At 37.1% G+C, this 18,614-nt stretch overlaps 1 protein-coding gene across 1 annotated transcript in view; it reads left to right on the top strand.

Annotated features, from left to right (window-relative positions):
• Positions 1–18,614, top strand: part of TMEM232 (transmembrane protein 232) — a 226,424-nt gene that overhangs the window by 66,763 nt on the left and 141,047 nt on the right. The window contains exon 10 of the mRNA XM_088023664.1: positions 16,466–16,644. Coding sequence (XP_087879790.1) covers positions 16,466–16,644 — 179 coding nt within the window. The remainder of the gene's footprint in view (positions 1–16,465; positions 16,645–18,614) is intronic.

The raw sequence follows: 18,614 nt of genomic DNA, 5'->3' as shown, positions 1-18,614 counted from the left end.
GGGCTACTTTTGTTTTTACTTGAATATATAATATACATATTCTTAATAAATATGATGCTCCATTATGTTCCTCCTCTAAAATAATTGATAACCCCTGTCCTTGTTATCATTTAAAATTGGTAAGTGGCCTTTTTTGCTACTGAATTACTTTAATTACATTTGTTTAATACCATACTTTCAACTTCTCTTTTTATAAGTTTACAATTTTCCCACTGAAATTGTTTTGTCTTTTTATTTCCTCCAAGTTCTTATGTTCTTGGTTTCTTTTGGGAATACAATAATGCTCAGCATTGCTCAACTACTGTGTTCTTTTGAGAAAGTTATAACATTTGACTTGACCCTAATGGGTCTGAGCCTCAGACTTTGGTAGTGATAAATTTAAATCTAGAAATTTATGAGGAGTTTATGTTACTCCTTGTCTATGTGGCTTATGACTTATTATTTTGCTAACAAAATCTACCAATAGGATGTGAAAGTTTTTCCTTGCTGTGCTGTTTTGTGTAGCTGTGCTCCATCTTTAACAGAATCATTGCTAAGCATCTCTGGCTTTCCATTGATGTCAAGAATGTTTTGGATGTAGAGTGGATGAACTAAGATGGTAGAGTAGTAGGGGGCCCTAGGCTTGCCTGGCTCTTTGAACTCAGCTAGATAAATATCAGATCATTCTGAATACCTAAGAAATTGATCTGAGGACCAACTGCACAACTAGAGGGAGAAAAGAGGCCACACAATGGAAGGTAGAAGGTGCAGAGATGTGATTTGGGGGAGAAGTGGATCATGGGTGCCACTGAGGAGAGGGAGTCCTGATCACAGAAAGAGACGAGAAAGAGAGAGGAGCACACAGGGGATCACACAAGGAAAACACTGCCCCAAAACCACTGACTGGAAAAATGAGAGGGGCTGATTTTCATGATTTTTTTTTTTTTTTTTTTTTACAACCATGGGGCTAAAAGACTGGAGTTTTAGAGGTTTCATGGCAGGTTGCTTAGCAATGATTCTGTTAAAGATGGAGCAGGTGTGGAGCCTGGTGGGTGCTGAGTTGCTTCTGTGGAGAAGGAGGGCAGATAGCTCAAGGCGGGGGAAGATGATGTGATCTGAGGATCCCCTGGAATGCACTGGGAGAGATGATTCCCCCTTCTTGGAGTGCATCTGAGAGAGGTGGCATTGCCTCTCTTGGTACAAAGGAGCCTTTGGGCACCATTTCTCTCACCTTCCTCTCAGCCTAAACTAACTTCAGTAAGCAGCACAGCACCAATAGTGGTGTAAAATGCTTACACCAAGCCCCGGCCCTCTGCACTCCATAGGTGCAGCTTTTCTAGGACAAGTGTGCTTGAGAAACTCTGCAGAGTTTCTGACCTGAGGTAAAGAGCAGCCAAAACACAGCAGCAGAGTACACACAGCATACACCAGAGACACTTCCTAAAGCACCAGGCCCTGGACAATATGACTTCTTCCTCATAAAGCCATTAATCTGGAGCAGGAAACGTAACAGGCTTTCCTAACACACAGAAAAAGATAGAGACCTAGACAAAATGCCAAGACAGAGGAATTCATCCCAAGAAGAGGTCACAGCCAGGGATCTATTCGAAACACATATATGTATGCTTGATCCAGAATTTAAACCAACAATCGTAAGGATACTAGCTGGGCTGGAGAAAAGCATAGAAGGCACCAAGGAGTCTCTTTAAAAGACATAAAAACTAGTCAGGCCAAAATAAAAAATGCTATAACCAAGATGCAAAACCAACTGGATGTAATGGCCACAAGGATGGAATAAGTAGAGGAATGAACAAGTGATATAGAAGATAAAATTATGGAAAATAATGAGGCTGAAAAGAAGAGGGAAAGGAAAATATTTGATCATGAATGTAGACTTAGGGAACTCAGGAACTCCACAAAGCATAATAACATTCATATCATAGGAGTCCCAGAAGAAGAGAGGGAAAAAGGGGCAGAAGGTTTATTTGAAGAAATTATGGCTGAAAACTTCCTTAGTCTGGGGAAAGAAACAGACATCCAAATCCAAGAGACACAGGGAACTCCCATCAAAATCAACAAAAGCTGGCCAACATCAAGACATATCATACTTAAATTTGCAAAATATAGATATACAGAAAAAATCCTAAAAGGAGCAAGAGAAAAGAAATCCCTAACTTACCAGGGAAGACAAATAAGAATAGCAGCAGATCTCTCCACAGGAACTTGGCAGGCCAGAAGAGAGTGGCATGATGTATTCAACCCACTGAATGGGAAAGATATGCAGCCAAGAATACTTTATCCAGCAAGGCTGTCATTCAGAGTAGAAGGAGAGACAAAGAGGTTCCCAGACAAACAAAAACTAAAGGAGTTTGTGACCACTAAACCAATCCTGAAAGAAATATTAGAGGGGACTCCTTGAGTGGGAAAGAAAGATCAAAAGCAACAAAGACTAGAAAGGAACAGAGAAAATCCCCAGAAACACTGATTTTACAAGTAATACAATGCCACAAAATTCATATCTATCAATAATCACTCTGAATGTAAATGCTCCAATCAAAAGACATAGGGTATCAGAAGGGATATTAAAAAAAAAAAAGACCCATCTATATGCTGTCTACAAGAGACTCATTTTAGATCTAAAGACACCTGCAGATTGAAAGTGAGGGGATGGGGAACCATTTATCATGCTAATGAATGTCAAAAGAAAGCCAGAGTGGCCATACTTATATCAGATAAACTAGATTTTAAACCAAAGACTGTCACAAGAGATGAAGAAGGGCACTATATCATAATAAAGGGGTCTAGCCAAGAAGATCTAACAATTGTAAATATGTATGCTCCAACTTGGGAGCACCCAAATATATAAATCAGTTAATAACAAACATAAAGAAACTCATTGATAATAATACAGTAATAGTAGGGGATTTTAACACCCCACTTACTGCAATGGACGGATCACTATGCAGAAAATCAACAAGGAAACCATGGCTTTGAATGACACACTGGACCAGATGCACTTAACTGATACGTTCAGAACATTTCATCCTAAAGCAGTAGAATACACATTCTTTACGAGTGCACATGGGGACAATCTCCAGAATAGATCACATGCTGGGTCACAAATCAGGCCTCAACAAGTACAAAAAGACTGAGACCATACCACATATATTTTCAGACCACAGTGCGATGTAACTTGAAGTTAACCACAAGAAAAAATTTGGAAAGCCCACAAATACATGGAGGTTAAATACATGCTACTTAGGAATGAATGGTTCAACCAGGAAATTAGAGAAGAAATTAAAAAATACATGGAAACAAATGATAATGAAAACACGATGGTCCAAAACCTTTCAGATGCAGCAAAAGCAGTCATAAGAGGGAAGTACATGGTAATACAGGCCTACCTCAAGAAGCAAGAAAAGTCTCAAATACACAACCTAACCTTACTCCTAAAGGAACTAGAAAAATAACAAATGAAGCCTAAAGCCAGCTGAAGAAGGGAAATAATAAAGATTAAAGCAGAAATAGATGATATAGAAACAAGAAACACTCCCTGCAGTAGAACAGATCAATGAAACCAGGAGCTGGTTCTTGATATAAAATTGATAATCCCCTAGCCAGACTTATCAAAAAGAAAAGAGAAAGGACCCAAATAAATAAAATAACAGATGAGAGAGGAGAAATCACAACCAACACTACAGATATATAAACAATTATAAGAGAATATTATGAAGAATTATATGCCAAAAAATTGGGCAATCTGCAAGAAATGGATAAATTCCTTGAAACATATAAACTACCAAAATTGAAATGAAAGAAGTATAAAATTTGAACAGCCCCATAACTGGCAAAGAAAGTGAATCAGTAATCAAAAATCTCTCAATGAACAAAAGTCCAGGGCCAGATGGCTTCCCAGGGAAATTCTATCAAACATTTAAAGAAAAGTTAATATCTATTCTTCTGAAACTGTTCCAAAAAATAGAAATGGAAGGAAAACTTCCAAACTCAGTCTATGAGGCCAGCATTACCTGGATTCCAAAACCAGACAAAAACCCCCTAAAAAAAGAGAATTACAGGTCAATATCCCTGATGAACATGTATGCAAAAATTCTCAACAAAATACTAGCAAATCAAATCCAACAGTACATTAAAAGAATTATTCACCATGATCAAGTGGGATTTATTCCTGGGTTGCGAGGGTGGTTCAATATTTGCAAGTCAACCAACGTGATATGCCATGTTAATAAAAGAAAGGATAAGAACATATGGTTCTTATGTGCATCTTCTCAATAGATGCATAAAAACATTTGACAAAGTACACCATTCATTCTTGATAAAAACCCTCAAAATGAGGTTAGAAGGAACATACCTCAACATCATAAAGGCCATGTATGAAAGACCCACACCCAATATCATCCTCAGTGGGGAAAAACTGAGAGCTTTTCCTCTGTGGTCAGAAACAAGACAGGGATGTTCACTCTCACCACGGTTATTCAACTTAATGCTGGAAGTCCTAGCCACAGCAACCAGACAACAAAAAGAAATAAAAGGCATCCAAATTGGCAAGGAAGAAGTCAAACTTTCACTATTACAGATGACATGACACTCAATGTAGAAAACCTGAAAGACTCCTCCAAAAAATTGCTAGAACTGATACACGAATTTAGTAAAGTTGCAGGATACAAAATCAATGTACAGAAATCTGTGGCATTTCTTTACACCATTGATGAAGCAGAAAGAGAAAGAGAAATCAAGAACTGATCCCATTTACAATTGCACCAAAAACCGTAAGATACCTAGGAATAAACCTAACCAAAGAGGTAAAAGATTTGTACTCTGAAAACTATAGAACACTTATGAAAGAATTTGAAGACGACACAAAGAAATGGAAAAACATCCCATGCTCATGGCTTGGAAGAACAAATATTGTTAAATGTCTATACTTCCCAAAGCAATCTACACATTTAATATAATCCCTACCAAAACACCACCAGTATTTTTCACAGAGCTAGAACAAAATCTTAAAATTTGTGTGGAACCAAAAAAGACCCCAAATAGACAAAGCAGTCTTGAAAAAGAAAAGCAAAGCTGGAGGCATCACAGTTCTGCACTTCAAGCTATATTACAAAGCTATACTCATCAAGACAGTATGGTACTGGCACAAAAACAGACACATAGACCAAGGGGACAAAATAGAAGACCAGAAATGGACCCACAACTATATGGTCAACTAATCTGTGACAAACCAGGAAAGAATATCCAGTGGAAAAAGACAGATCTTCAACAAATGTTGTTGAGAAAACTGGACAGCTACATGCAAAAGAATGAAACTGGGCCACTTTCTTACACTATACACATAAATAAGTTCAACATGGATGAAAGACCTAAATGTGAGACAGGAAATCATCAAAATCCTAGAGGAGAACACAGGTAGCAACCTCTTTGACATTGGCTGTAGGAAATTCTTACTAGATACATCTCTGGAGGCAAGGGAAATAAAAGCAAAAATGAACTACTGGGACTTCATCAAGATAAAAAGCTTTTGCACAACAAAGGAAACAATAAAACTAAAAGGCAACCCTCAGAATGGGAAAAGAAAGTTGCAAATGACGTATCTATAAAGGGTTAGTATCTAAAATCTATAAAGAACTCATCAAACAACACCCAAAAGTCAAATAATCCAGTTACAAAATGGGCAGAAGACATGAATAGACATTTTTCCAAAGAAGACATCCAGATGGCTAACAGACATGTGACATATGAAAAGATGCTCAACATCAGTCATCGTCAGGGAAATACAAATCAAAACTATAATGAGATATCACCTCACACCTCTCAGAATGGCTAAAATTAACAACACAGGAAGCAAGTGTTGGTGAGGATAAGGAGAAAGGGAACCCCTCTTACACTGTTGGTGGGAATGCAAACTAGTGTAGCGACTCTGGAAAACAGTATGGAGGTTCCTCAAAAAGTTAAAAATAGAAGTACCCTATGATCCATCAATTTCACTACTAGGTATTTACCCAAAGGATACAAAAAATACTGGTTCAAAGGGACAAATGCATCCCAATGTTTATAGCAGCTTTATCAGCAATAGCCAAATTATGGAAAGAACCCAAATGTCCAATGACTGATGAATGGATGAAGAAGATGTGGTGTATAGATACAATGGAATATTACTCAGGCATCAAAAAGAATGAAATCTTGCCATTTGCAATGATGTGAATGGAGCGAGAGTGTATTATAATAAGTGAAATAAGTCCGAGAAAGACAAATATCACATAATTTCACTCATATGGGAAATTTAAGAAATCAAACAGATGAACATGGGAAAAGAGACAGGCAAACCACAAAACAGACTCTTAACTATAGAGAACAAACAGGGTTGCTGGAGGGGGTGGGTGGGAGGCTGGGTTAAATTGGAGTTGGGTATTAAGGAGGGCACTTGTGATGAGTACTGGGTGTTATATGTAAGTGAATCACAACATTCAACTACTGAAACTAATATTACACTATATGTTAACTAACTGGAATTTAAATAAAAACAAAAATTAAAAAAATAAAAAAGAATGTTTTGGATGTAAACAAATATTGATATACATTTACACGTGTGTGTGTGTGTATGAGAGAGAGAGAGAGAAACAGAGACAGAGGAAGAGTAAAACTGGATGTGAGGGTATGTGAGGGTGTATATGGAAATATGATGTCTATTCTGGCATTTGATAAAGTGGGGAAGAATGGATTATCAATGAATTGTTTTGATGATAATATATGTATTTGACTTTTTTAAAGTTAGTTAAGTACCATGAATCATAACCACACATAGTAAATTTTTAAAATAATTTCCATATGAATTAAAACATTTAAAATAACTAGAAGGAAATATAGCACAGTACCTTTAAAAGTTAAGCAGGAAAGGGTTTTATAAACAAGAGAAAAATCACAATTCATAAAAGACATGATTAGAAGATACCTACAGAAAAATGTGCAAGATCTGTGCAGAAAAAAATGAGAGTTAAAATACAAGTTAAAGTTGAGAAATACTGTATGCACACGTATATGAAATAGTATAATAATAAGAAAAAGACAAATCACTCGCATTACTATTGCCATCCTCAGCTTTCACTGTGATTTCAAAACTTGTCAGATGGCCATAAGTGGACCAAGACTAAACCCAAATCTGACCTGCATTTCTTTCTCTCCACTGGCCCCCATGTCATTAGCTATATGTCACAAGTTGGCCTGTAAGTCTATAATTTGGAACTTCCAATAGTTTCCCAAAGCTACAACCTTTCTTTGAGAAGAGTCCAGTTTGAAATGACATGGTCAAATCTCTAGGCTGCAGCAGGATACTTTCCTTTCTCTTCTTTATATTAGTACTTCATGGTGGGGGTGGGAAGGGTTTAGAACTGATATGTTGCCAGACAACTGGCCCTGAGCCTGGGATGTCAGAGACTGTAGGGACCTGGTTGAGGAACTGCTAGACATATTCTTTTTTCCCTTCCATTTACTGTAGCCTTTCCCTGAGCTGGTGTCAGTGCTGTTGGGGATATGGGAAGGGGGGCAGAGGACAATAGTTTCAGTTCAGAACATGTGAGAAGAGCTGAAAACTGTATGAGGTGAAGGAAGGAGTCCCTGTGGTCAAATATTTCTTGGATAGGAGCTATATTTTGTGATCTAAGACTACTTTATACCCAATAAGTATGGGTAAAGCTAACCATTTTCTTCCCTGTCAGTACTGCCTCAGCAATTAAAACTTAACCTGTATTGATTGTTACAGGTGGAGGCAAGACCTAATTTTCTTTATTTCTTTTTTTTTAAATAATTTTATTTATTGATTGATTTGACAGAGAGAGTGAGAGCGTACAAGCAGAGGGAGCAGTAAGAGGGAGAAGCAGGCTCCCCACTGAGCAGGGAGCCTGATGTGGGGCTTGATCCCAGTACTCTGGGATCATGAACTGAGCTGAAGTCAGATGCTTAACTGATTGAGCCACCCAGGCGCCCTAAGACCTAATTTTCTGTTTACATGAGGAGCTTCATAAAGCACAAATAACCAGGACAAAGGGTTACCATGATTTTTGAAAGTTAAGTGTTGCTACTCTTTTCAGGAAGTTTTTCTCTCATCCTACAAATGAATCTTAATCTAGCTCTGTACATGTGTAAACTAAAAGATTTCACTATCTCATTCTATTTATTCCCAGTTTTGGTTGCTACTATTCCTTTTGGTTGGAACAGGCTAAAACAACATGCTGGACTTTTCAGTTAAAAATCCTTTGACTGTGTAAAAGTCTTTATTTATTCAAATAAAGGAGCTGAAAATCTCATGGGAACATTACTCACATTTTTGAGGCATAAATACAAAGATATATCACATTTGAGCCAATGGTCTCAAATCCATCTGTGGCTGAACATAGTGAAAAAAAGACCCATGAACTAGAAATAGTGAGATTTTTTTTAAAGTATTAGTGATATTAAAGTATATTGCAATATGCCATTTTAGAAAACAATTTTTGTAATAATATACCTTAGCAGAGAAGAAAAAGAATGATAGTTGTTGGCTTTCTATCCAAATTAATTAAAAGCAAATGTATATATATTAATGAAAATAACTCAGTTAGATACTTGTAACTTCCTTTGTTACACCAGCCAGAATTATATTAAGATCCTTCAGAGTGATTCTGACTTTTTTTTTGTCATTTAATCTGGTACAGAAATGAATACTAATACCCTAGAGTCACTTTGCCCTTTACCCCTCACATCTATTAAAAGTAACCTGATAATATGTTGATGGGTACAGAAATCTCTAATCTAATACATTATTCTTGTGTTTGATCCAGATATTTCTTACTGCTTTGCGTGAACAGTTAATTTTTTTAAGAAGATTGTACCTATTTATTTGAAAGAGAGAGAACACGAGGGTGGAGGGAGAAGAGGGAGAGAGACAAGCAGACTCTCACTAAGCAGAGAGCCCAACATGGAGCCCCTCGCAGGGCTTTGTCCCCGGACCCCAAGATCATGACCTGAGCCAAAGTCAGATGCTTAACCAACTGAGCCACCCAGGCACCCCAACAGTTATTTTAATTTTTAAAGACTTTTTAAGTAGCTACTTACAGGAAGGAACAATAAAAGACCATCCAAATAGGGTGAAGGATGAGAAGTTTAGTAAGAAGAGGAGGGAAAACAGCACCAAAATGGCTCAGTTGTAGATGAATATATGTGCAATGGGCTAGACTTGTCAGAAATTTGGAGTGTCAGAGGTTTGGGATGAGTCTTAGCTCAGTTGTCATGTTCTAGATGATGTTAGGCAACTTGTTATATCTTTCAGAATCGTAGTTTCTTCAAGATTATGGATTTTAAAATAAATTTTGCATGTACTGTGCTTATAAATGTAAAGTTATCATTCCTTTTTCTTAATTTCCAAAAGAATCTTTGTTAATTCTTTTTCTTTTTTCTTTGTTGCCTCTTGGATACAAAAACCTGTGAGGATTAACTATTTCTATAGAGATAGTCCAAAATCATGTTGGTATTGTTTAGTTGAATGAAACTTAAAATAACTCCAAAAATCAGAAGTCTGATGTTTCTTTAATTTATAAGAATCACAGTTGTTCTTGAAAAGCAAATGAACCACATTCTTCTTTGGTTCCCAGTTATAACTCCAGAAGATAATTATTTTCAATCAACAGATTGCCATACTCGACTATAGCAAAAGACATCATAAAAGTTAAGCAAGGCAAGTTCTACTCAGTTCCTTAAATTTTTTTTTAAAATTTTATTTGTCAGAGAGAGAGAGAGATTGAGAGCACACATGCAGGGGGGAGTGGCAGGCAGAGGGAGAAGCAGGCTCCTCACTGAGAAGGAGCCTGATGTGGGACTTGATCCCAGGACCCTGAGATCATGACTGCAGCCAAAGGCAGACACTTAACCGATTGAGTCACCCAGGCATCCCACAATTCCTTAAATTTCTGTATTAACTGCAGCATCCTACTTGCCATGATGTTTCAGTTACTGCTCCATGCCAATATAGGAATCAGCTGACTTTTGCTTTTTGCTTTTTGTTTTCTGTATTACCTGCAACAAACACTGAGTAAATTAGTAATACTTTGGTTCTCTTTGGTTTATTCTGTTGGATATGTGTTTAATATGTGTAATGATCAAATATGATATATACAGAATAACTATCAATGTTTAATGTGTATATAGATATAGATAATTATTATCACTATAGTATAACATTCTGAAAATAAGGAGTACCCTAGAATTCCTATTTATTCTACTAGTCATCCAAAATATACCCCCATATCTCTGTCACTATCTTTTTTTTTAAAGATTTTATTTATCTCTTTATTTGAGAGAGAGAGAGCACATGAGAGGGGGGAGGGTCAGAGGGAGAAGGGAGCCCAATGCGGGACTCGATCCAGGGACTCCAGGATCATGACCTGAGCCCAAGGCAGTCGCTTAACCAACTGAGCCACCCAGACGCCCTCTGTCACTATCTCTTATGAAGTTCAAGGGTCCCCAAGACTACTCTCACTTCTGAAATCACCTATGCATTTGAGCATCCCCAAGACAACCCTCAGGTTTGCTAATTTGTTAGAAGAACAGAACTCAGCAAAGCCGTTTGACTCATGGTTATGGTTTATTATAGTAAAAGGATAAAGATTAAAATTAGCCAAGGAAAAGTGCATAAAGCAGAGTCCAGGACAGTTGTACAGAGCTATCCATTGTCCTTTCCCAGTGGAGTTGTGCAGAGAGCATTTACTTCTAGCAATGATGTATGACTCTTTGCATAGAGTATTGTCAACTATGGAAGGTCACCAAGCTTTGGTACTCAGAATTTTTATTGGAGTTCAGTCACATACACATGGCTGACCTCAGTCTCTGGTCCTTCCAGTGGCCAAATTGATGGCCTAAGGCTACCAGGTAAACAAAGACATTCTTATCAGACAGGACATTCTAATGCCTAAGAGTCACCTCCCAGAAGGTAAGGGCAAAGGCCAGCCCTCACTTTGGACATTGTTAATTCTTTACTGTACAACTCCCGAGTCTATGTAATCATCACTTTGCTTCTAGACTACTGCAAAAACTGAAAGTCTCCCTGTTTCCCTCATACTCCCTAGAATCCATTTTCCATCAAGAAGCCAAAAAGATTTTTAAAACATAAAGCAGGTCAGTTCATTTCCTTGTTTAAAATGCTCTGTTAACTTTTCATTACACTAAGAATAAATTCCAAACTCCTTTCAATGGCCTACACATTGGCCATGATAATTCAGAGTGGGCCTCTGCACTCACAGATGCTGCAATTCCCCCAGCTTCTTGGATGGTTAACTTTTTAAAAATCCATCATACCTTATCTTGAATTCTGTGTCTTCATAGTGGTCTTTCTCTCATTGTGTCTATGGTGACTTTCTTCTCTAGTCATTGTTGAACACATTACTACCTTCTATCCTTTTCCTAACATTCATTATGAAGTGATACTGTTCTGTTTACTTTTTTAGTATCTGTCTTCCTCTACTAGAATTACATGTCCCGAGAGAGTAACACTGTCTTTTTCTTTGGCACGTTAGAACAGCCATTGGCACATAGCATTGACTCAGTAAATATTTGTTAAATGCCTGGCTTGCTGACTGGTTCTTGTCCATTGGTTTCTTGGCATTGATCTATTTCCTTTCCTTTATGTGGCGTTTCACAAAGACCATGTTTTAAACTACATCTCACAGTCAGGTTACCTTTTAGTGGTACATTTGATTCTGCCAAGTTATATTTGTCAAAATTGTAAAGGCTGCATTCATTTATACTCATTCATATAAGTAGAAATACTCATATTACACATTCACTGAATTTGTGAAATCTAAATATCTAGGCTGGTAATTAAAGGCTTCCATGGAGTTCAGACACTAAAGCAAAGCATTGCTACAAAGAAAGGATCATGATACGGGCTTTCAAACAGCATAGTTTCTTAATAAGTTTTCAAAATTTATTAAGAATTTTGTTTTGGTTCAGCTTTGTTATTTCCTAGGATACTGTCTGCTTAGCTGCAGACAGACACATTTTCTCTCAGTATATTAAAAGTAACATTTTTGATAGCTGCCACAGGGTCACTCAAAGCAGAACAAAAGAGTACCTTATTCTTCAGCTTGGTCCCTGGATGAAGAGTTTCATAGCAGGTATGCTTCTTAGCAAATATCTAGACATGCATATTAGACTGCATTCTGCCTTTTATATAAGACAGTTGTAACACATCCCATCTGTCTTTATGTTTTTTTCATTAACTGTCAATCAATTGGATACAATAAATTTTCTCCACAAATATTATTTGTAAGCAATATTTCACTGTAATCAATACGTGAACAGCTCACTTTAAAAATTACTGATGGCATTTTAAAAGTTTGGTGAGTTTTGAGAACTCAGTTACCAGAATATATTTTATGGACTAATCACTGGTCTTGTAGATTCTAAAAACAAACCATATTCAATTCAATGATTCAACTATTATAGACTTATAAAATATTTATTCCTTAATAACCAATAACTTAAAATATATGAAGGCAGCTTATATGTACTTTAATCAATCCTTCTTATTAATGTAAAGAGTTTGGGAGTCTATCAACAAATATATAAATAGATTAAAATTCACGGTATGTTTTATTTATCGTATTTTTATTCAAAGCTGCTTTTTTAAATTTTTGAGGTCCATAATTCCAGAACTATTAATTTAAAAACTCATAATTATTTTGTTATTCATATTAAGTTCAAGCCTTATTTTTCTGATAGACTCACAAATCCATAATTTCACTTTTGCTATTTCACTTAAATTTTAGCTATATTTTTACAACAAGTTATAGGCTTCTGAAAATTAAATACTCCTCACCCCCGACCATGCCACATTTTCCAAATATTATTTTATCTCCCCTCTCCCCTAACTGGCTCCTCTACCATAATGTCTTTCCTGCAAGTGATTTCGTTATTGTTTCAAGTTCCTCAGCTTAAAAATGTACTATTCCTTTCCACTTCATGCCTTCCTCCTCTTCTATAGCAAAGTAGTCAGCATAACACCCTCCAGTTCCATCCACGTCGTTGCAAATGGCAAGATCTCATTCCTTTTGATGGCTGCATAATATTCCACTGTGTATATATACCACCTCTTCTTTATCCATTCATCTGTCGATGGACAGCTTGGCTCTTTCCACAGTTTGGCTATTGTGGACATTGCTGCTATAAACATTGGGGTGCACGTACCCCTTCAGATCCCTACATTTGTATCCCTACATTAGATCTCCACAATGTCTTGTTTGTCCTTTACTCTCCAAGATCCTACTGCTCATCACAGTGAAGACCTAGATTACCTCATAAAATTCCCACATTGGTTTCCCAGTTTATTGTTTGAATAGACATAACATTTTATTGAACATATAGAACACTACTCTTTTGCTCAAATATCTACCACTTAATCTGACCCCATTTATCTTTAGTTATTTTACCTTATCCATTTTTAAAAAGTAGGTTCTATGCCCAACTTGGGGCTCTAATTCATAACCCTGAGATCAAGAGTCGCATGCTCTACCGACTGAGCCAGCCAGGAGCCCCAACAAGTTATTATTTTTTTTAAGTAAGCTCTATGCCCAACATGGGGCTTGAACTCACAACCCCAAGATCAAGAATTGCATGCTCCACCAACTGAGTCAGCTAGGTGCCCCTTACCCATTTTTTTTAAAGATTTTATTTATTTATTTGACAGAGAGAGACAGCAAGAGAGGGAACACAAGCAGAGGGAGTGGGAGAGGGAGAAGCAGGTTTCCTGCCTAGCAGGGAGCCCGATGCGGGGCTCCAACCCAGGACCCTGGGATCATGACCTGAGCCGAAGGCAGACGCTTAACGACTGAGCCACCCAGGCGCCCCAGCCCCTTATCCATTTCTAATATGAAGCTCAGTTTGAGATCCTCACTATCATCCTCCACCTTCTCTTTTCTTATAGCTACCTCTCTACTGGGAGTCAATAGGCCTGTTGCCAAAGGAATGAGTAGGCACAGTTTCTGTCACACATCCCAAAGCAGATGAGACCACCTCCAGGACCATGGTTGAGCAGGGCAGAAGCCTGGTTATGGAACCACCTCTGCATCTACAGATACTAGACCTGTTACCTGGGGTGCAAGTGGATGTGGCCCCCATCACTTCCCTGAGCACACTCCTGCGAGGTCAATGGGTGGGTTCCTGGGTGGGAAGAGTTGCCTCTGGACCATGGGAGAGTGAAGCTGGAGCCAGGTCACAGAGCTGTTTCAGGGCCCACAGACCGTGAACCTGTTACTAAGGGCACCAGCAGGCATGGATTCCCCCTGGGTCCTTTAGTGGATAAGACTGGATAACGAGGGCTGGAGCTGAGTTCACAGTGGGGCAAGGTTGCTTCCAGGTCCATGGCTGGTACCACATAAGTGCCAACAGATACGCCACCTGGGTCTGGGACTGCCTGCTCAGTCTTGGGTTCCAGTGGGGTTTCACAACCTCTTACTTCAATCCCAAGGTCCTGAAAAAGGCACTTTTGTTTATGGATGGCTGCCACATTATTTCTATGATGGGATGAGGGCTGGGGTCTTCCTATTCTATCATCTTGCTGACACCAATTCATACATATCATGTCAAATACTGCAGCATGCTAATTTTAACTTGTAAAATTTTTGTGGGGGAAAATTACATTTTCAAAAGAATTGGCTGCTTAACTGTAGCCTTGTATTTGTGGTTTATACTATCTCTTTCAAAATATCACTACAAATGATGAAAGATGACTTAAGTTTGGAAGCTGGACATTTGCCATCCTCCTCCCACTTTTAAGATGTGTACATACTTTCACTTCTGCCTCCTCTTTCTACCTTCTAGTCTCTTCCCTTCCTGTGAATGGAATAGAACAAAGGAAAAGCACTTGTCTGAGTTGGAAAGGCTGTGCTGCCTGGGATAAGATTAGACTCACCTTCACCTGGCTCTGTCACTCATCAGCTGTGTAATGCTAGGGGACTTTCAACCAAGTTGAAGGTCATATGTTCCTTCTATTATGCTAAGTATAATATGGTCTTCATAGCAGCATTGTAGTGAGGACAGAATAAGGGCACACAGTAGTAGAAATGCCCAAGTTTTCTAGTTATAATAGTAATTATTATTATTACTAGTCTGGATTATAAAAAAATCTATATTGAATTAGGAAAAGTTAAGGATTTTGACTTTTTCATATTGTAATTCTATCCTTATTCAAGACGAGCACTGATGAGTTCCAGTGTCATACAGACTATCATCAGGATTTAGGGGACAGTACAATACAGAATTTAATTGACTCTGAAACCCTTCCATCTCCCTTCCTGAACCTTCTCTTCCTCGTGTTTTTCTTACCTGCTTCACATATACTTGGTACTCTCATGTTCCTCTTTGGCTAACTTTAGTTCATATACCTTTTGAGACTTCCTATATTATTTTATTCTCCAAATTTATCCCATCACTAACTAAATTAGAATTCTCTTCTCCTGGGAGTACCTGGGTGGCTCAGTCGGTCAAGCGTCTGCCTTTGGCTCAGGTCATGAATCCAGGGTCCTGGAATGGAACCCCACGTCGGGGCTCCCTGCTCAGCGGGGAGTTTGCTTCTCCCTCTCCCTCTGACCCCCTTTCCCTCCCTTGTGCTCTCACTCTTCTCTCTCAAATAAATAAATAAAGTCTTAAAAAAAAGAATTCTCTTCTCCTGAATAGTATTGCATAGCAATATACCACCTAGGTAAGAAATAAGAAGTAATTAAGATAAAGAATAAAGAGAAACTTCTTCCTCCTTTCTGTATGGGAGAAGTGTATCTTAAAAGTGGACCTTGATAATTTATATAAATTACTAATTGGTAGATAAGTCTTAGAAGGAGGAGTGTCTTAGACTTTAAAAAAATCTCTTCTGGATTCATTGTTCCCTTTCCTCTATTTCAGTTGATTTATGTCTCTATTATTAAAAAAAAATCTTCCAGTCTGTAATTATTATCAGCAATTTTCGTCTGCTTTTCACATTATTTTCAAGGCTTTCTTCTTGGTTCAAATGCCATGTTTCATAGCGCTTGGTCATTTTTATAAAAGGCAGTGATTTTTCTCCTGTTTTCTAGTTCATTATAAAAATGCACCGTGGTGGTCTAAGTGTTCCTATTACCTTGAACAAATGCCTCTTTCCTTGAGTCCCAACGTTTTTTGTTTTTTTTTTTTTTTTTAATACATAGTTCCTGGTTTACTTGCCAACTTTAAATTTATGAGGTATGATATTAGGTGCAGATCTTTTCTTATGGCTGGAAATTTTAAAATAATCTGTGATCTTTTAAAATTAAAGGAGTAAGAGCTATGAAGAGTAAAACAAATTCCAAAGCTCAGAATTTCAGGTTTTAAAATATTAGCAAAATAAAGTTTTGTCTTTTTCACAAAATTGTGCTTTTCTAAGATGAATAAAACCATGTTTTCCCAAAGAATATATCTTTTTCAACAGGTGATCAAGTGATATGGATTGGATACTATGGCTTAATGTATAACCTGGTGAAAATGTCATGGGAACTTCGGGGAGATGATGAGCAGGATGGAGTTAGAAACAAAATATGGCAAATATTACAGAAAACAAAGAATCATGAGAAAGATGGGCGAATCCATAATGGCATATATATAGCTCAGGTAAGATAAAAGCCAAGACAATAAATTGGTGCTTCTATTGTCAGGAAGTGCTTGTCCTTTCTCTCTGAGAAGGGAATGTCCATATTCAGTGAGTGTCAGTGACTCACAGCTGTTTTTTAAAATTTAATACTGATCTCTGTTTAGTTAAAAATAAGAGGGTTGGCACTCTTCTGACTAAGAAGCTTGAAGAGAGGAGGTGATTTTGGGGAAGAATAATTGTTCTGCTTTGGGTTTGTGCCTGAGAGACATTTTAAGTACGCTAACCACGCATTCCAGTTTGCCCAGGTTGGCCTGGGTCTATGCCTAAATTTTCCAGCTTTCTTATTAGTAGTGAATTTATTCACTCTCAAAAGTGTCTCAATTTGGATAATGAATTATTTAGTTATCTTGCTTGTAAGTTTTTCCTTCCAGCATTCGATAATACAAATTGCAAATCTGGATTCACTAACACTACTCTTTTTCTTTAAAGTTAAATATGTATTTTACAAGTTATTGGTTTTTCTAGTTCTAGCTGAATGACTACATATTTTTCCTTCACATTCAGAGAAAATCATTATGAAATTAGCTATCCATTCTCCATGAAATGCAAATGTGATTTTCCAGAATGCTTTATCCATATGGTATCCTATGATATTTTTAAACTCTCACCAGTTTTTTTTTTCTTTTCTATGTCTTATTTTGAGCTAGGTTAACTTGTTTGTTATACTAAAGTACACTTTTTTTCCTGTCACTGAAGTTTCTGGCTTTTTCTTGCTTTCACAGGTGCAATTATCCTAACACTCTTAATATCCTGTTTTCTAATAATAATTAGGGATGTGAATTAATGTTAACAAGTAAGAAGAGCAAATAATGAATTCACTCTGCCTAATGGATTGTCGAAGCATATGCGCGGGCCATTATTGCAACACAGAGCATCTACACTCCAGATTCTTAGTAGGAAACAAAACCTTAAACTCCTTGTTTTTCAATCATAAATCTGACTTGGAGTAATAATCTTTATGTAGGACTATCTAAAAACATGCATTCCTTTTCTCTAGACTCCTAATATCTTTTTATAGAGAAGACAATCAAGAGCTGTCCACTTGAACTACATTGTTTTAGATTACATGGGCTTGCTTTTATGCAACCATGCCTCAGTTCTATTCTTAGCTGTGGATAGAACATAGAAAGAAAAAGAAAAAAATAATTACTATTTTATCTATTATAGTGATGACCACTGTATCACCTGGTATCCCCTTTGTTGGTATTTAAGAAATAAATCCTTAGTTTCATGTGCTCTCTGAACCTTACTATTATTTAGTATAAGCTGCCCTATAAAGTTTTAAAAAAATGAGAATCAAATTTTGGCTAGTTTCTAAATAGAAATAGAGGATGATATGTATTCATCTCACCCAGTCTTATTATATTCTCTTTGTTTTTTCATTTGCCATGAATTTTCAATTATTCATATTATTCTCTGGTTTTGCATTTTTCTATGCCACTTCACATCTCAAATGGATTGTATACTGTCACCAAATAAATAAGCCAACTCAAATTTGTCATTTCTATAATTAGAATCCTATTTATGTGCCTGTTTCAGGGCCAATCATTTGGTATAGGATAATCTTCTTTCTTCAGAATTTTAGCAAATAACTATAGATAATTACATTTGAAATTCGTTAAGTCAGTTAATCAGACATAGCAAATATTTTTAAGTTGCTAGGTCCAAGGAAAGACCTATTACTGAAGCAGTCAGCTCTGAGAATAAAAGAATAAACAAAAGTATAACTAGATGTGCTAATTAGTTTTTGATGCTTAGTGAAAAGTCTTCTAAAGGATGCTTTCATTCATTTTAAATAGTAAATGTGTGGGAAGGGAAGTTTTCCTCAGAGAAAAATCTAAACTATAAATTTATTTTTTGCTTTTAAAGACTTTTTATTGATTTATTTGAGAGAGAGAGAGAGACATGTGTGAGAGGGGGAAGGGGCAGA

Source organism: Eumetopias jubatus, unplaced genomic scaffold (genome assembly GCF_037043125.1).
Source record: "Eumetopias jubatus isolate StellerSeaLion01/CBP00866 unplaced genomic scaffold, mEumJub1_p1.0 scaffold_5, whole genome shotgun sequence".
In the NCBI taxonomy this organism is placed as follows: Eukaryota; Metazoa; Chordata; class Mammalia; order Carnivora; family Otariidae; genus Eumetopias; species Eumetopias jubatus.
The sequence above is the reverse complement of the archived record's forward strand: the minus strand, read 5'-3'. Positions and strand labels throughout refer to the sequence as shown.